General features: G+C 43.5%; 1 protein-coding gene across 1 annotated transcript; it reads left to right on the plus strand.

The window, feature by feature from the left end:
• The first annotated feature begins 3,151 nt into the window (after positions 1-3,151).
• Positions 3,152-4,300, plus strand: LOC144823340 (putative G-protein coupled receptor 132). The gene has a single exon (XM_078681789.1). It carries the CDS (start codon positions 3,152-3,154, stop codon positions 3,926-3,928), a length of 777 nt encoding a protein of 258 aa, XP_078537915.1. The 3' UTR covers positions 3,929-4,300.
• Positions 4,301-26,138: the final 21,838 nt, after the last annotated feature.

Below are 26,138 nucleotides of genomic sequence, written 5' to 3' on the forward strand. Positions count from 1 at the left end.
ACTTGGGCTTTAGAACACCTCCTACCTTCTTGAACTGAGATAAACTGCTGCAGCTCTGCCGCCCGAAACAAAATCAGCGTGGGTTACTTCCTTAATTAGCTGCAAAGCTTTCTGGACACTATCAGTCAGAACTGGCTGAGGGAAAAAAATGTTGCTGGGTGGTGTGCAATTGATATGAGTTTGGAACTGGAATATTATTAATTGGTAGGAACACCCAATGTTGCACTCCTTAGATACATTGGAACATCTCGTCAGAACAAGAAGCAAAGGCTGTGCAGTGTCCCAGGAAACCTTAGGGTTAGTCACTTGTTGCTGTGATACCATAGTGGAACATGGGATGGACCACACAAAAGGTCTGACCGTCACTGTGTTAGATGTACCAAAACACAATCCTACATCCTACACAACTTACACATTTCCATGCTTTTCAAGCTAGTATTGTTCCCAGCCCTCCCTCCTTCTCAATTGGCCAATTCCTACTCCCCCAGTAGGATAATTTCCTTAAGGAAAAAAGGCATCCTATGAAAGGCCAAAGTGCAACACATTGACAGGTTTCAGAGCCATAAAAATCCAGGATGTTCTGGGTACAAACTTGGATGCTTGATTCCGGTCTGGGAAAGACATGGCTTGGCAGTTCGGACTGGACTGTTCCCATGAGGCACAGGGTCAGAGCTGATTTGCATATAGCCAGTGTCTAACCCAGGGTGGTGTGGAGTGTAAAAAAACGATGGATTTAGGCCCAGATCCTTGTACTGGGGTGAATGTATGACATTGTTCTACATTCTGTCCATCAACTGTGTTTTTTGCAATTTTCACCCCGAGTGGGCTGGGTATGCTCAGACGTGAGTCCCAGGCCCTCCACACCACTGGAGTCAAGCTATCCAGGCTGATGAAGGCTGATAGCCAGAAACAGGTCCTTGGATGCTTGATTCCGGTCTGAGAAAGACATGGCCTGGCAGTTCGGACTGGACTGTTCCCATGAGGCACAGGGTCAGAGCTGATTTGCATATAGCCAGTGTCTAACCCAGGGTGGTGTGGAGTGCAAAAAACCGATGGATTTAGGCCCAGATCCTTGTACTGGGGTGAATGTATGACATTGTTCTACATTCTGTCCATCAACTGTGTTTTTTCCAATTTTCACCCCGAGTGGGCTGGGTATGCTCAGACGTGAGTCCCAGGCCCTCCACACCACTGGAGTCAAGCTATCCAGGCTGATGAAGGCTGATAGCCAGAAACCGGTCCTTGGATGCTTGATTCCGGTCTGGGAAAGACATGGCTTGGCAGTTCGGACTGGACTGTTCCCATGAGGCACAGGGTCAGAGCTGCTTTGCATATAGCCAGTGTCTAACCCAGGGTGGTGTGGAGTGCAAAAAAACGATGGATTTAGGCCCAGATCCTTGTACTGGGGTGAATGTATGACATTGTTCTACATTCTGTCCATCAACTGTGTTTTTTGCAATTTTCACCCCGAGTGGGCTGGGTATGCTCAGACGGCAGTCCCAGGCCCTCCACACCACTGGAGTCAAGCTATCCAGGCTGATGAAGGCTGATAGCCAGAAACCGGTCCTTGGATGCTTGATTCCGGTCTGGGAAAGACATGGCTTGGCAGTTCGGACTGGACTGTTCCCATGAGGCACAGGGTCAGAGCTGATTTGCATATAGCCAGTGTCTAACCCAGGGTGGTGTGGAGTGCAAAAAAACGATGGATTTAGGCCCAGATCCTTGTACTGGGGTGAATGTATGACATTGTTCTACATTCTGTCCATCAACTGTGTTTTTTGCAATTTTCACCCCGAGTGGGCTGGGTATGCTCAGACGTGAGTCCCAGGCCCTCCACACCACTGGAGTCAAGCTATCCAGGCTGATGAAGGCTGATAGCCAGAAACCGGTCCTTGGATGCTTGATTCTGGTCAGGGAAAGACATGGCTTGGCAGTTCGGACTGGACTGTTCCCATGAGGCACAGGGTCAGAGCTGATTTGCATATAGCCAGTGTCTAACCCAGGGTGGTGTGGAGTGCAAAAAAACGATGGATTTAGGCCCAGATCCTTGTACTGGGGTGAATGTATGACATTGTTCTACATTCTGTCCATCAACTGTGTTTTTTGCAATTTTCACCCCGAGTGGGCTGGGTATGCTCAGACGTGAGTCCCAGGCCCTCCACACCACTGGAGTCAAGCTATCCAGGCTGATGAAGGCTGATAGCCAGAAACTGGTCCTTGGATGCTTGATTCCGGTCTGGGAAAGACATGGCTTGGCAATTCGGACTGGACTGTTCCCATGAGGCACAGGGTCAGAGCTGATTTGCATATAGCCAGTGTCTAACCCAGGGTGGTGTGGAGTGCAAAAAAACGATGGATTTAGGCCCAGATCCTTGTACTGGGGTGAATGTATGACATTGTACTACATTCTGTCCATCAACTGTGTTTTTTGCAATTTTCACCCTGGGTACAAACTGGCACATGCATCAAGGAAGGCTTTTGTGATTCCTTAATTGCGATTATTAAGGAATCGCAATTAAGGAATCGCAAAAGCCTATGCATGTAGGAATCGCTAAAAAAATTGTGATTCCTAAACATTCCTTAATTGCGACTTCCAAATTGCGAGTCCCAAATAAGGAATGCCTTTCCATTCATTCCTATGGGCCTACTATGGATACTCGCAAATTGCACATGCAATTTCAAGGGTGCAAGAGTGTCAAAAGGACACCCTGTTGCCCCCCTGAAATTGTAATTGCACCCATGTTGCACACACACGTGCCCCAACGGTGTGTGTGTGTAACTTGTAACATGTAACTTTGAAAAACGCACTTTAGTGCATTTTTCAAAGTTTTTGCAAATTACCGACCTGTTTTATTTTTTGGTAAATTGCGACTCATTCTAGCAAAATCGCTATTTTAAATTGCTTCTAGCATTGCATTTAAGGAATCGCAATTTTCAAATCTTTAAATGCAATCGCAATTCTGATTCTGATTCTGAGAATCTGCCAGTTTGCAACTGGTTTTTAGTATGATGCATGGGGCCTAAAATCTTGTGTTCCTACATAAGATTTCTCTCAAAACATGTGACCATAGCCATCTTGGTTTGGTGGGAGGTATAAATATCAAACTTCAGCCCATGAGGCCTTGCTTGGCTTCATTCTCGATGGAGTGTAATGGCTTCTGCATGTAATTCCTTCAGCAGCCTATCCACAGATCACACCTGCCCTAGTGGAACTAACTTGTTTGTCTGCCTCCTCTGCTGCATTTCCTTGGACCGATGTTTTGCCGTGGTGTATCCCATCCACTCCCTGGCGTTCCGCAGCCAGAGGGCAGCGGGGGCTATGTGCTTCGTAGTCACTCTCGTAGTTTTTGCCTTCCACCTGGGTGTCATGAGTACGTCTAATCAACATGATGGCGTCTCCTGTTATGAGACTTACCCCTTGCAGTCGGGCGTGGCCAAGTTTAACTACTTCCGCTTTGTTGCTGGCTTCCTACTGCCCCTGGCAGTCCTAGCAACCTCCTACCTGAAAATCTTTCAGGGAGTAAGGCAGAGCAGCTCCTTGAGCCAAGAGAAGAAAGCCAAAGTCAAGCACCTGTCCATAGGGGTGATTGTCATATTTCTTTTGTGCTTTGCCCCATACCACCTCCTTCTCCTCCTGCGGACTGCGGTGTTCTCCTCCTACGCCGACCCTGACGCCAGTTGTGTTTTTGAGCGGAAGGTTAATGTCTATTTCTCTGTAGCACTTGCCATGTCCAGCCTCAACAGTGCCCTGGATCCCATCCTGTACATTCTGGTCAGTGACAGTGTGAAGAAGGATCTGAAGCATGCTTTTCGGTGCCAAGCCAACCAGTGCCAGAGTGGCCAGGAACCAACAATGACTTCTAGTATTAAAAGTACTCTTGTAGGGAAAATGCACAGCCCTGACAACATAGCTTTTATGATGGAGTGAGGGGACATCTGAAAGAGGTTGGAGATCTTGGATTGGACATCTGAGATGCGTGGTTACCACAGATCAATGTAACTGGTAACATAGATCACATAAAGTAACCGCCCATCAACATAGTCCTCAGGTGCATCCGAGAGCTGAAGTTATAGCGTCGACTCTCTTCTTCTCTTTTAAGCATGTTCTGTAAAATTGATTTTTTTAAACGGAAAACTTCCTGTCTGACAAACCCCTTTTTTAACATATTTATTTCAACGCCAAGTGCGCTTTCGATGGTGAATGTGATATATTTGGCTTATGAATTATATCAAATGCTCATTTTATTTGTAATGTGTATAGATATTGTGATATTTGACCTGTGCTTTGATGGTTCTAAATTCGAACCGAATAAAGCTAACTTTGACTTTGAACTTGTTTTTCTGCCTGCAACCATGAGCCCTTGAGGAGACTCAAACCCTGACTTTCTCGCAAGAAGAAGAAACAGAATTGCCATCGAAGTCGAGTGCTTTGACCTGCAAGTAAAAGGAACAAGATTGAAACAAGGGTAGTGTATTAACGACTGATGTACAAACATTAGGTATATCGATTTCCCAATCCCAATTCTCTCTGAATAGCATTTAGGAAATTGCTATTCCTAATTTAAGAAACTTATTGAGTTTCATTTATGCATTCCTTTTGGGTCACAAATATACCTACCTCATGAATATTAATGAGATACCCCGATGTTTGCTATCCACCATTTCCAGGACTGCTTTTAAATAACGTGAAAAGCGGTGGGCTTTTAAATAAAGCAATCTCTTTTTCTTTAAATGCGGCCTATTTTTCTTAAAATAAAACAACATGCTTTTAAAAAGAAAAACATCTTGAAGTTTCATTTTTTAAGAGAAGGCAGTAGTCTGTCGGACCACTGCCTGCTCTTAATCTTAAACCCTTCGCTGCTATGCCTTCCCCCCATGTTAAGCCTTTCTTTGGCTACTTGGGGTAGTTCACGCTTAGGCTCCTGTAACTTTTTGTCCTTATTAGGGATCCGCATGAAATTTGTGTCCTTTTTTTCCAGCACCCTGAGGATTCTAAAGGTACACTGGCTTTGTGGATAACCCTGGAGGGGACCCAGAAATTAGCCAAACTGCATCTATTTTTTCCCTACAAATGGTATCAACAAAGGGTTTGTGGTGCTGAAATCACTCTCTTCTCAGCTTTCAGGAAAAGGCAGACTTTGAGAAAACCACAATTTTCTTCACAGTTTTGGCATTTTACTGGGACATAGCCTCTTTTTTGCAATTTTTTGTGGTTTTAACCTCCTTCCAGTTAGTGGTAGAAATGGGTGTGAAAACAATACTGGACACTGCATTTAGCAAGGGGTCATTTGTGTAGATCATTAAAGGTTTTTTTTGTAGAAAATAACATTTGATTATACAAAAAAGGAGAGGAATTCTTTACTTTTTTTTGTTGTTTAAAAAAAAAAAATTGACAATTAAACTTCCCACCCCCAACCCCTTAGACTAATGATTCAGTGACACAAAAAGAAGAAAAGACGGGCCGAGAGTAGATATCACTGTGAGAAGAAGAGAAGGGCGAGAAAAGGGACAATGTGTTGGATGTGAAAACACCAGGTCAGAGGTATTACCCTGAATGGAGGAGAAAGAAAAGAAGAATAATAGAATTCTTAGGAGCCAATAGAAGAAAGCAGAAAGCAAGCAAGGGAGAAGTCGCAGGCCGGACTAACCCGGCTGCTCCAACCAAGATGAGAGAACTTCCCCGACCTTCTTCCGCCATTTACGGCCTTTCCTGGCATAGACAGCTTTCTCTAGATGGTGGGTTGCAACTAGCCTGCCCAGCCACTGAGAGAATGGTGGGGGATCGACATCCAGCCACACAGAAGCAACACAAATCCTCCAAACTCTCATTGCAATAATAATTAGTGCCCCACCTTTGTTCCTATTGGTTTCGGGCTGGGTCCCCAGCAAGATGACTGGGGGTTAGCACAATGGCCTGAGTGGTGACTTTCCCCAGGAATTCATGTACCTTAAAAAGGACGGAAGCAAGTTTAGGACAGGTTGCAAACATGTGTACTGAGTCAACACCGAATTCTGAACAACGGAGGCACATGGTCCCTTTGCCGACTCCCCTATTGGCAATTTTACTGGGGATAATGTACACAAAAAAGATGGTTTTAAAATGTTGTGTCTGCAGTTTGGCTGACAGCAAAATGTTTTGAAAAAGTTCGAAAGAGTTAAAAAACGTGTTGTGTGGGGCCTTTAGTTTAGTGTGCCATTTATCAGCTATTTTCGGTAAATCGCCTGGGGTTTGTCTGTTTAGTGCGTTGTAAATATGACCTATCCGAGGAGTCGCAGAGTCACGCAGTATATTGACGAGTTCTATTTCAGTGAACCCTGCGGTGCCCCCAACCTTTCTGGAAAGAAAATCACGTATGGAAAGATACTTGAAGGCATCTTGGCCTTCACTGGTGATAAGGTCCCTCAGTTTCGTGATGCCTGCCCTATGCCAATCTGAGAGATATGGCCTACCGAAGATGGCGGGGAGGTTACAATTTGCCGTGATAGGAGAATAATAATTAAATGTTCCCATCGCAAATATTCTGCGGATATCGCGGAAGACCTTGAAGGAGTTCATTAAGGTCTTAAATCTCAAACGTTTTTAGTATCCGAACGATATCTGCTGGAAGAGACAACCACAATGCTCTTCACCCAGTAAAAGTTGAAAAGGTGAGGCAAGCCCGGATGGAGAGGAGGCGGAATGTTCCCTCAGCAGTTCAGTACTGTACTGCAGGACTGAAACCCAGTAGTATAGCAATATATTGGGGAAGGCCCAACCGCCCCGCTCTCTGGGAAGAGACAGTTGCCTTAGAGCCAACCTTGGTTGTGAGTATGCCCAGATAAACCGCGTAAATATTTGCTGAATTTATGCAGATTGGTTTTGCTGAATTCCAGGGGTATGGTACGGAAGAAGTAGAGCAGTTTTGAGAAGTAGGTCATTTTAATTACATTACATCTGCCAACAAGGATCAGGTGAAGGTTGTCAATTTGTTTATGGGCTTTCTTGGTTTCTGCTGCAAGGCGGGATAGGTTCTCTGTAATAATTTTATCAATGTTAGCAGAGATAAAAACCCCCAGGTACTTAGCTTTCAGCATTACCCGGGCGTCAGTCTAGGTCAGTGGTTCCCAAACTTTTTCAACCCATGGCTCCCTTGACTTATTAGCCGTCGGCCGCGGCTCCCCATTATGTTAGATTTTTTTTAGGGTGGGGGATGTAAGCCCTCCCTCAGGAGTACTTCCATTTTAATCCCTAAAAATTATTGGAATGATGCCAATGAAGGTATTATAATCATATGACTAGACCATCAAAATTTAATTTAGCTGTAACCGTGAGTATGAGTCAAAGAATTTCCCTTGCACAGAGGATACTGGTCCCCTTGCCCACACCCAACTTGGTCAGTGTTTGTACGATGCAGTCTAGCGTTTTAGAAATCCTAGAAAAGCATGGAGAGGGCAAACGCTATGGTTCATCTTCCTCCAAGCGAAAGCCTTCTGAATGTGCCATGATGCAAATGTAGTAGAATAGGCACTACCACCTCCCCCAAATATACAAGGGACAATATGGGGATTAGTATATAAAGTGCAATGGGAGGCAAGCTGTTTAGTGTAAAGAGATTATCCAGCTCACCTCAGCAGAATGGGATATTGTTGGCTTAACAGCCACGTTCTCAGTGTGCACGAGTGACATTTCCATGTTTTTTGCTCACCCATGAGTGACAGTCACATTTCTCATGTGTGACACCTTTCTGAACACTATCACGAGCACTGGATTAAGAAACGTTTACAAAATTAAAATCTTGTCTCATGAAATGTAGTGTAGTACCTGGATTAAATAAACCATCCTTACCTGAAATCGGATATCTTGTGATTTCTGAAGTTGCCCTGTGTCTTGTACCAGCGTACCTTCCCCTAATATTTTAAGTTGCATTAAATAAATGCAGATGGCAATCTTTACCAAATAGCAGCTGTCTTATCTCATATAGCCTTTCATCTGTGAATTAGATATTCATTTTGATTAAAAAAATGTAATGCTAGTTTGGGAATCCAAAGTACTTCAATTGATACCTGTTGGTATTACCCCAAATTAATGACCCACCATTTTCCGATCTCTAAAGGATGGAAGGCAACTTTAGTCTTTTGGGGATTGTACTCTTGAGCTTCATTTAACAAGAGGCTTCTGCTTTGAGTGTGAAACAAAGTGAGATGCTCCCACTACACTTATGGTTGAACACGACTAACATAGTTCTCTTCACCACCATAGAAAGCTGTGTCCGACTGACTAACACTACCAGTGCCTTTGAAATGCTGCAGTTACTGCCAATCCAGCTGCCACCAGCCTGCACGATGCACACTCATCCCAACTCGCTTTTGAATTGTTGCAGGCTGGCTGACTGCCACACTAAGCTGGGTGCCTTCCAGGTTCTGTTGTGCAGCCAGGTTGCTTTTTTCTGGGAGGGAGCCTGTCTGACGCCTTGAGACTGGAGATGTTAACAGCACTGGTTACAATTGTGCTTAAACACCTGGGAACTCTGCTAACTGTCAGAGCCCGGTATTAGTGATGAGACAATACTGTGCCTCTGGTTCCCTGAAGCACACACAACCGGAGGGCAGGAGCTGTAAAGTTGGCTTTCTTTGTCGACAATCTCTTGGCAAACTGTGTCCGGGCTGGCGTGGGGACTTAGAAGGGCATGGACCAAGCAGGCTGCAAAACAACGACATCCTGCACCACCCCAGAAATACTTGAGCCTTGAGTTGCACAGTGCAAAGGGAACCGCTGTTGCCAGATTGACTCCATACTGCAGAAAACCAGCAGGGAAAGGACAAGAACTGTAAGAGGCTTCTCTGCCTCAGAATATTAATCCTGTGCTGCATCGAGCCCGGCGTGCCTCTAACATGTAAAAAAAAACTACAGTTTGGAATGACTGTGAGCTTGTTCGAAATGCTTGCAGTCCTGGAAATAAAAAGAAGACGCACAAACACGGTCCTCGAAGGAAATGCATGTCTTTCACCGCTCAGTGGTTCCCAAACTGTGTGCTTGGTGCGCGGCGCCCCTCGCTGGTTTTGACGGCGCACCGGGGTGCCGCGGCGCACAGTTTGGGAACCACTGGTCTAGGTGATTTCCTTGTTTATAACTATTTTGGTTTTCTTTTTATTCAATGCATACCCTGAGATTTTCCCACATTTTTGTCCCTCCCTTTCCAATGTTAGTATAGCATTCTCGGGATCAGGGGAAGTTATAGCCAGCTCATCAGCATAAGCCATAATTTTATTGTTGCTGCCCTGCATGCTTCATGTCATAATAACGGGGGTCCTTTCATTTTGCTTGATGAATGGGTCTATATAGAGGGCAAATAGCAAGGGGGAGCAGGGACAACCCTGCCTGGTGACCCGGGAGATGTTGAATTGATCAGTAAGTCACCCGTTGATAGAAACACAGGCAGTCGGCCTTTGATATAGAGCCCGTACTGCCTGTGTGAGTTTTGGCACAAAACCCATCCTGCCCATGACACCCCACAAGAACCGCCAGGAGACCCGGTCAAATTCTTTTTCAGCATCTAGTAGTATTAATGACATTGGGTCCCCTGCTACCTGTGCTGCGTCAAACAGATTAATAGCCCGCCTGACATGCTACGTAGTGCCTTTTTTTGGGATAAAGCTGTGCTGCCATTCTGAGACTAGGGACTCGGCCATAGAGGATATTCTGATTGCCATTATTTTAGAGAAGACTTCAGAGTCGCAATATGGATACGTTGGCGTTAGACCAGGAGGTAGGAGGGGAACTCCATTAAAGAAAGAAGTTACTACGTCAATAAAAATGGGTTTGATTTGAGGAGCGAAGATTTTATAGAATTCCACAGGAATGCCGTCCATTCCTGCAGCTTTTCCATCTGGTAGACTGGATAGGGCTTCCATGATATCGTCCCATGTTGGGGTGAGATCTAAAAGCTCGCTATTATCAGAGGTAAGTTGTTCTAGATCGACCTCATTCAAGTAGCTAGTTATCTCACTTTCTACTGAATCAGCTAGCCTGCCATTATCTTCTGTGTATAGTTCAGTGTAGAATTCTTGGAATCCCTACTGTATTGTGCTAGGATTGTTGGTCTCAATCCCTATTGCCAGTTTAATTACGTGTATTTTGCTACTTGTGGATTTTTGCCTGGTGAGGTGATGTCCAATGCAATCACTACAATCATAGTTCCTTTCCTGCAATGTCGCCCATTTAGCCTGCGGTCGTCCCCTTTCTTCCCCTCCGGAATTCCAAGCAGGCAGAGATTATTTCCACGCTGGCGGTTCTCCTGCTCCTCCATCTTAGACATTAGACCTACCAGGCAGGCAGTGTTGGACTCGCTCTGCTGTTTGTCTTCTGTGGATTCTGTTTCCAAGGGCTCGGTGCGCGCCTCAACCATAGAGACACGATCGCTTATATCTGTGCAGGTTTTGTTCAGCCGCCTTAGTCCTTCCTGCAATTTCTTAGCAGCACCCTTGGCTGCGCGATTGTCTGCCCGGACCTCCTCCTGAAACTCTTTGATAGAAGCTAGGATAGAAGCTAAGGAGGGCTCAGCAGTGTCTGCAGGTAGGCTTTTTGCTTTTCCCCACTGTGTTGTGAGGTCTGATTTAGGGAGGTGGGTAAGGGGGGAGGATTGGGGTGGGCTTAGGGTGGGATGGTTGGTGTCGACTGTAGAGGTGGCTAGGTAGTAATTTGGGTGGGCAAAAGGTAGGGGGGACAGTCGGTGTGTGGGCAGGTGTCGACTGTAGTGATGGTAAGGTAGTAATTTGGGTGGGCAAGAGGGGTGATCAAAAATCCCCTAGAATGCGCTATTGGCGTCTCTTGAGAAATATGCTAGGGAAGGGGTAGGCGAAGGGCCTAGGGGTATAGTGGTGGTGGGCAAAAAAGGTATAGTATTGGATTGTGAGGTCTATTGGAGGACTATATGTTAGCAGAGTTAGATGTAAATTCTGACCTGCAGTTCTTGGGTAAGGAGGTTAGAGGATGTAGTGTGTATGATGTATCCCTGTAGTGGAGTTGTTCCAATATGTCTGCCTTTGGATAGAGACTCATAGGCAGTTGTTCAGCCCTATTTTTTTATCCATTAACTGTGGGATTATTGTTGTGGTCCTGTTTCCCTTTCCATGTATTTTTAGTCCTACTTCAGTTGTTGTACATCAGTTATTGTAGATGGTGTTAGTTCCTCCTGGGATGCTATCGGTCTGTGTACGGATTGACCCATATTGGGGGAGTGCTTTTCCCCTTGTTGTTAGCCATTTTGCTTATCTTTGTCACCGGGCTGTCCTGTCAGCCATTTTAGTGTGTTAATGGAATAGACATAGAGTCAATATCTCATATACAAAACAAATGTGGTGTGTAGCTGTTATATCCATGTTGTAGCCAGTTCAAGCACTGAGGTTCCAGCTCTCTGCCTTATCACCTTAGGGCATCTAGAAAGGGGCAAAAGCACCTCGGTCAAATGTGCGCTCTCAGCTCCGTCCTGCAACGAGCCAAAGGGTGGTGGGGCTCGATAACTGCCTCCTTCCACAACAGTGGGATCATCGCCCAGACCAGCCCCCGCTCTCACCCTCCCAATCACAGCGTGTCCGCTGGGCTCCAGCCGCGCACACACTCCCGCTATTTCTGTTCGCTACAGTCTATGAAGAGACCATAGTGTTCGAACTCCCGGGCAGCCCTCAGCTTGCTTGCCGTCCGCAGGGCTCCTACATACCTCCGATCAGCTGACAGGCTACCCGCGGGTTCGGCCTCTTCATTCGTGCTGGTCGGCTGCGGCTCCGTGTGGCAGGCCAGGATGTCCGCCCCTGACTCGTCCAGGGCAGTCCGCAGCTCCTCACCACTCGGCCCGCTGCCTAGTCGGGGGAATGGGGGCCTTATTCCTGCCACTCTGGGGATCGTCCACCCCTCTGGCTGTGTCCGACGAGGGCCGCTGCCCCGCCACTCAAGAGTCCAGCCGCCTCGCCCTCAAAACAGCGGTTGGTCAGCTCCGGTCACATCTCCGGGCGCGATGATCGCCCCTCCACTCGCCGACAGTCTCGCCATTCTCAATGAAGAAGGATATCCAGGTGAGCAGCACATTACGGATTGAAAGCTGTTGCGTTTGTGAATAAGTCTGTGGTTACAACTCAGTTACAGGTATGCTACTGACACAAATTCTAGGGTATCTGATGCAGTGCGTCGGACCGGTCCAGGTTTTGAGATCACATGACGCCTCATCCCTGATTCCGACTACATAAATAAAAAATATACTTTTGGTCAAACTTGTAACACCACCATCTTTTTTACTTAGCCCCAGAATATCTTGTTTCTGTATTCATAATGCCTACCTTAGATTAAAACCAATGTTTATAGGCTCATTTAATCAGCTTCCTCTGTTCGTTTTGGCCAATGTTTAAAAGAACGTTTTCTTCTTCAGTGTGTTCCTCAATAGGAATTCCTTCAAACTCTTTTAGAGTGGAGCTCTTTATATCAAGCTCTAAAATAAAAAAGAAGCCTCAATAAATGCTTGATTCTAATAAATCTGTTTAGAAAAGAACAGCAACATATCTAGCGATGATTTGAAACCACAATCTACTATAGTGTAGTCTAATTGTGCTACTAATCCCAAATAGATTAAAATGGGAAAAGTAAGTGCTGTTCTTCAAGAAATCTTATTTCTGCTCCTGCCCCCAACCCCATTAACACAGGTACAGGAGGCCATCTCTATTTTTCAAATATAAGCCTATTTATATCCTATGGCTCTAACTACGTCTCATAGCAGTGTACATCGCTCCCATTACAGTTTCTGAGTGTCCTATATTGGAATACATGGTTAATGCCGGTTTTATTCTGATTATACCACTACAGAGGTTCCCCACTCTAATCTCGATATTTTTTCGTTTTTTTGTCCAACTCTCTCTTTTCAAAGAAAAGAACCTTGCGTCCTTCTTAATGCTCACCTTTCTTAAGAAAAAACGGTGGCGCTTCGATGCGGCCGTCCTGGTGCCTTGTTGGAGTCTCTGAACGCTGTGCCGTTCACCCACTCATTCCGCCATGATTTGATGTACGTGCCTAACAGGCCTACGTCTTCTACATGACAGCCAGCCGGGTCTTCCCGATTTCACAGTGCTTCCACGTCGTTCCTTCCCATTCTTTTTTTCTGCTGTTTTGTCAACAAAAGCTTTATTTAACGTGTAGATCGAATACGATGCCCTTATTCCTAAATCGGTATCTGTCTTCCCCCATAGTTTTCTGTAATTTAGTCATTGCTGGTCCTAGGGCACAGTTAATCACCCTCTCTATATTAAGAGTGTATTATTATATGGGGTAGAAACCTTACCTCTAGAAATCTTAAACAGACCCGTCTATATCAATTCTGCAATTAATCCTATTTAGAAATTAGTAATAGTGTATAATGGTAAGCCAATACTCATAACGTACATCATTCATTAAAAAAAATATATATATACCCTGCTAGCTTATCCTATATATGCCTATGGGTCTTTTTGTCCTGTTATAACTTACAGTTTAGTATGTAAGGGTTCCTAAGAGATTATTGACATTCAGTGTTCACGAGAATTAAGACCATTCTGTACAGTATTAAGTTTACAAATAAACCATTGTTCTCTGAGTTTTCTCTTTTTGTTCAAGTCTCCACCCCTCATGTTACCGGATATTTTCTCGAGTATAAACCACCGCAAATCACTGCAACCATGACCTAGACTTGAGAAATGCTCCGTCAGAGGTGCATTTTCTTTTCCTATTCTCAGTCCTGAATACCCTAATGTGATCCAACATATACTCGCGATCGTAATATTTTGCCCTTGAATATTTAACAGTTGAACATAAAAAAATATTGAAATTGAGTGAAAAAAAAGCCATTTGTGCCAACATTTTCACCTGTAATCTCTTCCAAGTATGGCTGATTTATTAAAGCTTATACAGTTTCATCTGCTGGGCAATGATGGTTGTGAGGCTATATAGGACTTGTAAGTTCACCAAGATCCCGAGGAACCCAGAGGCAATAATTGAACTGCGTCTTGCAATGGTTTTTCATTGTTTACCAGGTATATAGCAATTCATTGGATAAAATACAAAGAGTAGAACATAGGTACCAAGGAAACCTATAGGTTTCTGAAATGGGAACAAAATATAGAGTTTAGAGGCAGTGGCTATTTCCACATCTCCAAAATTGTGGGTACCCATACATGTATGTGAATTTAAGGTCATTTTTGAAAAAGAATTCTTTTTTACAAATTGTCTTACATTTGGAAGGCAGAAATGCAAAGAAAGTCAATTGGGAATAACACTTCTTCTACTATTCTGTGTTTCACCAAGTCTCCCGATACAAATGCTACTTCACTTGTGTGGGGAAGCATAGTACCCATGACAGTAAACTACCCAAAACACAACATGGACACATCACATTTTTCCCGTGAAAAGTGATGTTTTTCCGCAATGTGCCCAGCTGTGGATTTGAGACCTTAGCTCTGCCAGCACCTAAGGAAACCTAGCAAACCCAAACATTTTTAAAACTAAACATCCAGGCAAATCCAGGATAGGTTTCTTTGTGTGGCTCTCACCAGGTTCTGTTACCCAGAATCCCTTGCAAACCTCAAACTTTGTTAAAGCAATATATATTTTACTCACATTTCTGTGATGGAAAGTTCTGAAATCTGTAGGATAGCCACAAAAGTACAGCCACCCAGCATTTCCTAAAATCTCCTGATAAAAATGCTACCTCACTTGTGAGTGTGGTCCTAGTACTCACAACAGGAAACACCCAAAACGCAACTTGGACACATCACATTTTTCCAGTGAACACTGACCCTTTTTCGCAATGTGGCTAGTTTTGGATTTTGGACAATAGCCCTGCCAGACCCTAAGGAAACCTAACAAACCTATATACCTTTGAAAACTAGACACCCAGGGGAATATAGGATGGGGTGACTTGTGTGGCTCTCAGCAGGTTCTTTTATCCAGAATCCCTTGCAAACCTCAAACTTTGTAAATTCAAAAGACACATTTTCCTCACATTTCTGTGACGGGAAGTTCTGTAATCTGCATCCAAAATCCACAACTAGGCACATTACAAAAAAAGGGTCCGTTTTTAGTGGAAAAATGTCATGTGTCCATGCTGCATTTTGTGAAGTTTCCTGTGGCTGGCACTAGGCCTACTCAAACAAGTGAGGTACCATTTTTATCGGGAGACTTGGGGTAATGCTGGGTTTGTGTAAGTTTGTTGCTCCCCTTAGATTCCAGAACTTTCCATCACAGATATATGATGACAATGTGTTTTTTTTTTACAAAGTTTGAGAATTTCAAGGGATTCTGAGTAACAGAACCTGGTGAGAGGCACACAAGTCACCCCATCATGGTTTCGCTTAGTGCCTAGTTTAAAAAAAATACAGATTATCTAGGTTTCTTTAGGTGCCGGCTGAGCTAAGGCCCAAAATCCACAGCTAGGCACATTGTGAAAAAAGGTCTGTGATGAGCAGGTTTTCTGAAGCCCAGGGGGGCTTATCAGGGCTATTGTCCCAACTGGGCAGAAAGTCGGTGGCATATTTTGGAAGGGTGGGGGCATTGGCATGCCGATTCAGAGCAGCACCCACCCATGAACTTTGAAAAAAAAATCCCTGGGGCCTAGTGGGCTTTCTGCCCCCCCTGGGAGGTCAGATAAGGGGACACTGCCCCCATCTGCCTCCCATGGGGACAGATAGGTTGTGAAAATTGTTTTTGGGGTGGGAGCATTGGCATGCCCATTTGTGCTGCTCCCATACCTACATATTTAAAAAAATAGTCCCTGGTGCCTAGCGGGCATTCTGCCCCCCTTGGGGCCATATCATGTCCTACTGCCCGCATCTGCCTCCTTAAGGTGGCAGAAAGACTTTGGCATTTTTGTGGGGCGATGGTGGTAGCATTGGCATGCCCATTCTTGGCAGCCCCCACCCCTGAACTACGAAACAAATTATCACTGGTGTCTAGGGTGCTTTCTGCCCCCTGGGGGCAGATTGGGGTCCACTACCCCATCAACCCCCTGGGGGGGAAGAAAGACTTGAAATGGGGGAGCATAGGCCCTTGCCCAAGGGGCCGCTTCCCCCTCCCTGTTGTCTAGTGGATGGATCCCTGCTTGGGGATTGCCCTCCTGCGGTGATCCCAAAGCAGGGATCCACTAGGGAGGGATACCATTGGAAAGAGTTGATTCTCCCCTTTTCAATGATACCTCTCCGTGTGTTTTTGGGATCTGGGCTGAGATAGCCCCACAAGCACCGAAACAGTGAAACTGAAACTAAGTTTTACTTTCATTTTCTGTGTAATGACGTCAGTGCACCATGTGCGGGATCGTCATTACAAAGAAAACCCAAAAAATGCCTTGGGACATTGGGGAAGCTACTGCCAAGGCAAAAAAGAACAAGCATTAACATAGCCACTAGGTCTCACTTAGGGACCTTATAAGTGTTTAGCAAGAAAAATTGACTTTGCCTATGTGTTTATTTTGTGCTATATAGAAGTGTGCAGCATGCTGAAAAGTTATAATAAAGAAATGTTAGAAGCATTTTTGTTACCATATATATGATTAAGAAAGCATTATGATCAACTGAACGTCCATATTAAACAAATATTCACAATAAATAATCTGTTGGGGTTTTTTGGGGCCTTTTAATGCGTGCAACTTTTATATGCCTGTCCGAATGGTTGCTTGTTATGGGGTTTTTTTGTTATGGGGGGCATAAATAACAGGAGGATGAAGGTTGTGAAATAGTACCTGTACAACAGTTAGTGAAAGAGTTAGTTAGTTGGTTAGTCAGTTAGTGAATTAGAGAGTTATTAAATTAGTGAGACAGAGAGAGTCAGTTAGTTATAGAGTTAGTGAGAGAGTTAGTCAGTTAGTGAGAGAGTAAGTGAGATAGTTAGTGAGAGAGAGAGAGTGAGAGAGTTAGTCAGTTAGTTAGTTAGTGTGTAAGTGAGTTAGTTAGTGAGAGAGAGTTAGTTAGTGAGAGAGAGAGTTAGAGTTAGGTGGTTATTTAGTGAGAAAGGTAGTCAGTCAGTTAGTGAGCGAGAGAGTTAGTTAGTGTGAGAGAGAATTATTAAGAGAGAGTGAGTTAGTTGGAGAGAGAGAGAGTCAGTTAGTGAGAGAGAGAGAGTCAGCTATTTAGTTAGTGAGAGTGAGAGAGTTAGTTAGTGAGAGAGAGAGAGAGTGAGAGTCAGTTAGTCACTTGGTGAGTGAGAGAGTTAGTTAATTATTTAGTTAGTGAGAGAGTGAGAGAGTTAGTGAGGTCGAGAGTTAGTGAGCAGCCGCGGCCGGTAGAAGGTGTAAGTGCAGGGTGGTGACGTGGGGAGGAGGAGGGGCAGGGTGGGGGGTAGTAATGTATGTATTACGGACTTTAACAGGTAAGTAAACATATAAATAAATAAAACAAATTTCGTTGTGTGCACTGCATCACCAAATGCGATGCATGGTAACATTTAAACAGAGTCCCTCAGACAGTTACAATGAAATTGCTTATATAAACACCTTTAAATTCTTAAGAACGAACATAAAGTTTTAGTAAGCAGAAACATTAAAAAGCGCTATATAATAAAACAGATCTTATTAGGCAAGTTAATTTTTACACAAAGGCTGAAAAAACAAGAAGACACTTTCATTTTTGAAGACACAGTCATATTAACTGATTTTCCCAAAATCACAGGCTGGTGAACCAACGCCGTGGCTCAAACCTAGTTCCCCAGCTTCCTGATCACAAGCTATGCTCATTACGCCACATCCTTGTGCTCTGGGAATATTGTCTATAGTCGTGTTTTGTGCCTTTGCTCTATTTTTATACGGTTCTGTTGCAGAGAAGGCTTCTGTGTCCCTAATGTTGTATGCAGTGCCCCACAGTGATGCAGTGCATCAGGGGTTTGTCTGGAAGGAGGGAATCTTTTCGCAGGCTGAACACTGTATGCAAGATACCGCCTATAAATTATAAGACACCCCATAATTTGGCAGAACAGTCTCGATCTCTGTCTGATAAAAAGAAATGCAAAAAAGTCGAGTTTCACTGTAAATCAGTACCATTTAGTAGTTTACCATTTTGTAACGTTAATAAAAAGCTGAGACCAAGTGATAAATCGGGTTTTGCGCACAATCACATTGAGTTGCTAAGGGAAAACAGGAGTGGAAAATAGACTACGTTGTATACGAGGAGACGGTTGAAAAGGCAGGGTGAGGGTGACCTAGGCCAAGAAGAAACATTAAGAAAATATGAGCAAGCGCGCACGGACTAGTTTCTTGTACTTTGCTGTAAGAAAAATATGAGCGAACACCGTGACAGGAGGTAAGACAGGATGATAAATAATATTTGGGCATGAAGCATTCCGCACAAATGTGTGCGTAAGCAGGAGCGACACATTTACATTAAAGCACAGTTGAATGAAAAAAGTTTTATAGGAGGAAACAATAGTGCAAAATAGAGAAAGTTGATAATAAGGGGAGGTTTAAGGAGCATAGGAACAATGCTAACGAACCGAACATGAGTGGTTGCAGTTCACGTCGTGTGATTTTAGCAAACCACATTTTTCTTCCAAAATGGACGTAGGAGTTCACGGAAAAAAATAGTTTTAAATGCCAATTTGGTATTTTGCAGAATTCCCGGAAGGTAATGATGCAAATTTTGCACAAGCTTAATGTGCACGTACCTACGTATGTCTAAGGGTTTTCTTTCCATACACAAGTAGCTGAGAACCATAGGGGTGCAAGGGCTAGATGGGTAGCCCTTAGGTGTCCTAGGGACGAGGCTGGTGGGTATTATCAGCTGAGTAGAATAGATGCTTTTTGGCTCCATCTCTCTCCTGAACTGCAGGAGTGATAAGCCACACCTTCCAGCAGCAGAGTGATAAGTGTGTGGTATGAGGCCGAGGGTGCATTTTGGAGCGTACATTTGCACATATATCACTTAGGCATGACTTGGAAGTGCACTGAATTTACAAACTGCACATTTTCTTTGAAATGCCCAATAACTTTACACAACATGCAGTTTTACTGAAATATCTATAAGTTTATCAACTTTCAGCAAATATTTGTCATTTTCGCACCCATCAGAAACTTTGTTTCCGTCACACTTCAGAATTAAAAAAGTGCCTTGTGTGCTCTTTCCTTCCTACTGACATATTTTTAATTATGTGTACAGTTTATTTCCTGGTATTCAAATATTGCTGTGTGTTAGAAAAAAATCCCAACCTACAACCCTTTCTTTCACACTCCCTGACCCCAGATAGGTCACTTTACAAAATCCTCTTTTTGCAGTCACAGAACGAAAAGTTAACAGCAATATTTGTTTGCCAGAAGCTGTTTGACCCCTGACCTTGAATACATTGCAAACGTACAAGATAACATCAGAATGTAAAGCCCTCATTCGCTTCCTGAACTGCCGCATGGCAATCCTGGGGATGCTGCGGCAGTCTTCACACCCCTACTGCCACCACCTATGCTTTCCCATGCAGGTTATTGGGGCTAGGGTGGAGTCAGTCACACTCGGTCCGAGGAGCAGCAGCTGCCTGGCTGACCAATGTGAGAATTCAAAAAGTGCACTTTTCGTATCTGTGAAGGGTCAGTGGAACCTGTAAGCTCTCTATATTCAATACAAATGACTCTGCACCAGCCCTGCCGTACTTTTACCCATCCCACCCGCCTCATAACCGATTATGCATTCTGTAGGAGTTTGGTTTTTCATCAAAGCGCCGTTTAACCCTTTCACGGCCACTTTTAACACCCCTGCTGCAAAGCTCCATCCTCATTGCTCAGGGCGAGTTGGTTCATTAAAATAAAATATGACGATAATGAGGCGGCTGAACGGCTGCTAAAAAAAGCAGGCAGGGGAGAAACCATTTAGGAAGAAGATTGGCAATGATCTTCAAAGATCAAAATGAGGCTGTAACCAGCCAGAAGATGGAGAGAGTTTGAATAACTAGAAAAAAACAAGCACACAAGTGGTGCAAACAAGCATGCGAGTGGTGTCTGGGCACGATAATTGAAAACAGACGTGGCCTTAGCGGGTAACCGCAAGCAAAAGGCCGTGGGCGGAGCAAAGGCGGGATATGCACCCGCCTTTTCGCAATTCTGTGCTCTCTTTCTTAGAAAGATATATGCAAAGCCCAATAGCCTGGGAGACAAACAAAATCACACACAAGAGTGTGTGGTGAGCTTTCTGAAGCCCATTACTAAAGGTCTTGCAAGCAATGCATACGTGCTGCTCTAGGCTCGACCTAAAAAATGGAAATCATAGTTCCGTCATAAGCACACAAGCACTGAATCTCATGACGGACCCATTCCATCATGAGCACCAAATGGGTTAAATTGTATTTTTATTTATATTCTCAAAAGGGAAGGGGTCCCTTTGTGAATGGGTTACCACCAGTTTTAAACTTGTGGTAAAGTATTACTGTTTTGCAACATTGCCTTAAACATACAGCCCATCAAATGGTAATCTGGCCTATTTAGAAGCATTCTGTTATTTTGCATTTGAAATGCTCAACAATAAATCTGAAGATCGGGTAGACTCAAACCTCCATGTGATAGTTTTCGTCTTAATTTTTTCCAGGAGAGGCTGATCCCTTTCCCGGCCTAGACAAAAGAGGAGACCTTACCCTGAATTTTGTTACGGGAAGTTTTATCAAAGATTAGAGGGATGTTGTTAAAAAGGTAAGTAAACTTTGGCAAAACACACATCTTGATCAAATTTATCCTACCATAGTGTATGAGCGGTAGATTCTGCCATCTTTTTAGCAATATTTCAACTTCTTGAGATACTCAAGCAATATTTGTTTTGGGAAGGTCAGAGAGCTCTTGAGTTATTGTGATTCCTAGATACCGTATCTCCTTTAACACCCTGTAACCCTGCACTTCGGAGTTCCATGCCATGATCTCCGTTTTACTGTTATTTATCTCATGTCCCGACAACTTGCCGAAAACCTGAACTTCCCTTAATAGGTTTTGTATAGTTTGGTTAGTGTTGGATGTAAACAGAATTAAATCATCCGCATACAGGGCAAGTTTCCTTAAATAACATTCATTAAGAAAGACTATATTTAATTTTTTAGTTCTAGACTTTGTGCAAATGGTTCAATATATAGGTCGAAGAGTGTAGGAGACAATGGACAGCCCAGTCTAGTGCCCCGACCTATTGATATTGGTGCAGAAAGGCTCCCATTTACTAATATTTGGGCATGTGATTCGCTATATATTTTCCCCACCAGATCTCTAAAAATAGAATCAATCCCAAAAGCCTCTAACACACTTAGCAAATAACTCCAATTAACACGATCAAAGGCTTTTGCAGCGTCCAAGGTTATTATAGTTAATGGGGCATTAGCCGCTGTTGCCAGATCTATTGTACCAATGTTGCATGAGACTTCAGCCGAGGGTTTCATGTATAAATTTGTCACCACAATTTCTTTTTAAAAAGGTTCGCTTGAAGGTATTACTCGCTGCCGCCAAACAATGGTTTGACTGTCGAAGTATCCTGGGCATTCCCTATTACAGCGAGTGGCCACCCGTGCGGGACTCCCCAGGCACACCAGAATGCTTGAACGATGTGCTATCTCTACCTTTGAAAGAGGCAGGGGTGAAGAGGTGGGGCGACATGATTAAAGGAAACAGCTGCCTCCCCTGGGGTGCCTGGATCCATCTCACAAGAAATAGCGTATCCAGATTCAAATATTATCAAATATCCACATGGTGTGCAATTCAAGATTGGCAATTTGCTGGAGACTGTAAAATGGAAGGGGATCTTCAGGATGTCAACCCTAGAAAAAAGGAAATTGCTCTTAAGTACAATAACCTTTTGGAGGCAGCACATAGGAAACTGAACCCCCTGAAAAGGTCTGGTATGAGTGCTTGCCAGATGAAGAGCTCCAAACGTTATGGCAAGTATCTTTGGAAACATTATATTGTTTATTAAATCCACTGAACTAAGAAAGAACCACTTCTTCACTATCAATAGGATTTACTGGTTTCCGCTCAAGATTTCTAAAATAAGGGGAGGAGGTGAATCAGGCTGTGTAAAATGCGAGGCTCAAGCAGCGGATGACATACACACGTTCTTAACCTGCTCAGTGTTGGAGGATTATTGGAAGAAAGTGGGTAAGACCCTGACTGAGATACTTGATAAAGAAATAGAGGTAAGCCTTGTACTAATATTTTTTGGGATAGTACACTCTCCAGGGAGCACAGGGGAGGGTGAAATGACCAATGAGCAAAGTAAACTGGTGTTTTATCTTATACTCCTGGCAAAAGGAGAAATTTGTTAAAGGTGGCATCACACTACGGAAGAGGTGGCGCCGAAGCCAGGGAGACTGACACTGGACGCTGGGGATCACAGTTCGATCCCTGGCTCGGCGTCAGGGGTCTGCCCAGCACCATGCAACTCAGGGTAATAGCTCGCTTAATCTTCCCAACGGCCCCCAGCGCCAAGATACCCCATTCAGGGGTCAATTTGTGTGCTATACAAGTACTGGCTTTACATTTACTGGATTTACATCAGGCAGATCCACCATCTTGGAGGGAATGGTGGAACTCAGTTAGATATTTTAAAGAATTAGATCATAAGGTTAATTGTGTTATAAATAGAATTGAGCATGGTTCCTTCTGGAGATTACTAGATTAGGAGGAAGGCGGGTTGGCTGAATCGAGCTGTATAAGAACAACTAGCAGTCCAATGATTACACAGACTTTAACAGGTAAGTAAACATATAAATAAATAAAATGAATATCATTGCGCGCACTGCATCGCATTTGGTGATGCAGTGCACAAAACGAAATTCGTGTTATTAATTTATATGTTTACTTACCTGTTAAAGTCCATAATCCATATATTACAACCCCCCCACCCTGCCCCTCCCCCTCCCTACGTCACCGGCCTGCAGTTACACCTACCACCGGCCGTGGCTGTTCTAAATACTGAATCACAAATGCAAAATGCGATTCGTTAACCAGTTCCTGAATCACATTTTTCATTTTGTATATTTGAAAAAGCATTTTTCCGGTCGCAACTGGAAAGATTCTTTGTACACTTGGCCTTAACTCTTGCACGTCACAGCCTCAGTACAGGTGTACAGTTATCTATAGATCAAAAATAACTTTTTTTTAAACGTATAGTAGTTGAAATTCTCATGACACAAGACATTTCCTATTGAAATAGGAATCTTCTTAAGATAAACATCAAGAAGAGAACTAGTACAAGATGTTCAAAGACCCAGAGGGCACTGACGACCGAATATTCTGAGAGACTAATTATAAGATCCTGTTGTAAAGAGACCTAGTTATGTGTTGATTAAACATAAGACCCAAAGTAATGTTAAATATGTGATTATTGTGGATGCACTGATGTGGTATTTCTTATGTAGGTGCAAGGAACATACTCTGAGAACGCAATTCCTCTGCTGGAAGCATATGTGGTCTGCTGGGAGGTTAGGAAAAAGCATGTGGCAATAAGAGATGCCATTAATTTTCACTCTAGCCCAACTCTCCTTGCCCTCTGGGACACCTGCCAACCGTTGATATATTCGTAGGCGTGAGAGGTCCTCAAAGGTGGAGTATGTCGAATATAATTTCACTCAGTAGAAGTCCTGAATTTCAGGTGAGTGGTAAGAATGACACACTGGTGGAAAAGCAATGACTGGGCATCATTCATATAAGCCATTATGTATTGAATAAGCATCCTTAGCTCTTTCCTCGTTCACCTAGTTTTTGGACACAATATTAATTTCCACTCAAACAGGAAGACATGGAAAGAGTAGTAGGAACTTTTCTCTTGATTCATTTAAGGACAAATGGCTGTATAAAAAAAGAGATTGTGATGATCGTTGAGCACTCTGGGCAGAGGCAGCAATCTCTGGTTTGCAAAAGGTGTGTTAGCCACATGTGGCAGTAAACCTTGGACCCAATGTCTAATAAGGTGCAGTTTCTTGCAGGCCACCCAATGATCTTTCTAAACTGGCTAGGTCGAGTGAGATGAACGTGAAGAATCCACTTTTCCATTAAAGAATTTGTTTAAATGAACCAGATACACACCAACCGCAACATGGTTACAACATTGTGTGCATGGTGAGAAAAATTAGCTTTGCAGAAATATTCAAGAGTGCAAAGGCAACAGCTGTATAAAAATATATATAACAGCAACCCACTTTTATGAGGCTACACATTTACTTTGGTACCCTAAGTCTGGGGTGTCTCAACAACTCACACTATATGTTACAGATACAAACATGTGCATACACACACACACATGCACAATCTGGTGAGGTGCCCATTCGCGTTGCAATTTTCAGATTTGCAATTAAAGACCTGTAGACAGCCTTCACATCCTGGGATGCAGGTAAAAAAGACTGTTTCCCGATATTATCCGTCAGCTGCACCAAATGTCAGTCAAATAATGGCCTGGGCTTGGGGTTGGTGATCAATTTGAGAAAACATATTGCATGTAGAGTACTCTCTCTAGGAGCTTCTTATGTAAAACACTTCGGAGCACCTGCAAGGAAACATGTGGCCAGACCACTCAGAAACATTGCTACTTGGTCAAAGTCTTTCGACCTCCACAGACATTACCAAGCCCTACCACCTATTTTCACTTACTATTTGAAGAGGTAAGAGAGGGTGTTCACCATAGTGAATGCTCAAGTGTAACCACTGGAATGATAATGAAGAAACAATATAAAGAAACCCTCCTAGAATAATGCTATATCCATGCTTAAACAGCCTATGTAACTCAACCTACTTATACTTCAAGTGCACATCCTGCATTATAAATATTTGGTCTGTACGTTTGCAGTTCTATTGTTATACAATTTCTTTCCTGAACAAGAATAATTTTATGAATTTGCGCTACATAAGTACATCTTCTACTACTTGTTGTTCATTTTAGAATAGTTGGTCAAGGTTAGGATTTGCACCTCTCAACACTGCAACAGACCTATTTACTTATACGGTTTTATAAAGCAAGAACCAGGCCCAGGGTGTCAAATTTCTACATAGCAGAAATTCAGAAGAAAAGGCCGAAAGATACGGAATAATTGTATAATGTGATGTAAAAATATAGCATGATGTTCGGATTTTAGCACAGTGTTTTTTAACCTGGGGCCTGAGGACCCCGAGGGATCCACAACACCAATACAGGGTGTCCATGACGTTAAAAAATGTTAGCCGCATCACAAAGTTTACGTACATACATAAATGTAAATTGTAGAAACATTATACGTTTTGTAAATGTGAAGAAATTTGAAATTGAAAGTAAAAAAATAAGTTGCTACCCATAGCTTGATTTGTAGGAGCAGGTAGGAGCAGGTCAAGAGCTCAAGTACAAGAAACAGTAGTATGGACAACAGGTGACATCAAATAATTCACAGTATGAACAGACAAAATAAGCGCACACATTAGGATAAAAAAAAGATAAAGCAAAATACTAGAGCCTGTCATATCGCTTTGCCTTTTAAAAAAAAAATCAACATTTTGAAACTATTTTTGTACATCTTTTGTCTGTGCATAAAACACAAACATACTAATGGATGTATTTGTGTAATATAAATTGTTTTTGCAGTTGTGTGTATTGTTTTCAGGTTCAAATCATGGAAATTGTGTTGATATGATGCTCCCCGTGTCCAGCAATAATTTCTTGCGGGTCCCCAGAACTCAAAAAATCACGAAACATTGTTTTAGCAAATTTGAAATACTCGCATTTGTAAATCGCACAGCTACCTCCGGAGAGATGTCCCAGCACTCGGGCCGTTGGAAAGATTATGCGAGCTATTGCCCAGAGTAACATGGTGCTGGGCTAACCTGCTGCCAGCACCGGAAATCGAACCGTGAACCCCGTAGTCCTGAGGCAGGCAACACACCTCTTCCACATTGCAATAGGTTCCTTCACCTTCCATTCTTTGAATGTTTTTCTAATGTTAGTGGCATATATTGTAGTACTGAAAATTCTGGACCCGTGTCATAAACATCGTCGTATCTTGATGATTTTGGTATCAGCGGACCGAGAATGACGAGTACACTATGTACGAGCATTTTCGTCGCATTCGAGTGGCGAGATCACCCTGAAATCAGGGATCTCGTCCTGAACCCTCGGGTTCCATTTTGTGCATGGCAGCCATTTTGTGGTTGCCCTCACATAGGCCGATGACTAAGGCCAAAACGAGTCTT

The sequence above is a fragment of the Lissotriton helveticus genome, chromosome 3_1 (assembly GCF_964261635.1).
Source record: "Lissotriton helveticus chromosome 3_1, aLisHel1.1, whole genome shotgun sequence".
Taxonomy (NCBI): Eukaryota; Metazoa; Chordata; class Amphibia; order Caudata; family Salamandridae; genus Lissotriton; species Lissotriton helveticus.

What these genes read in the sequence shown, in the direction of transcription:
- LOC144823340 (XM_078681789.1), top strand. Translation starts at nt 3,152, where the DNA reads ATGGCTTCTGCATGTAATTCCTTCAGCAGCCTATCCACAGATCACACC.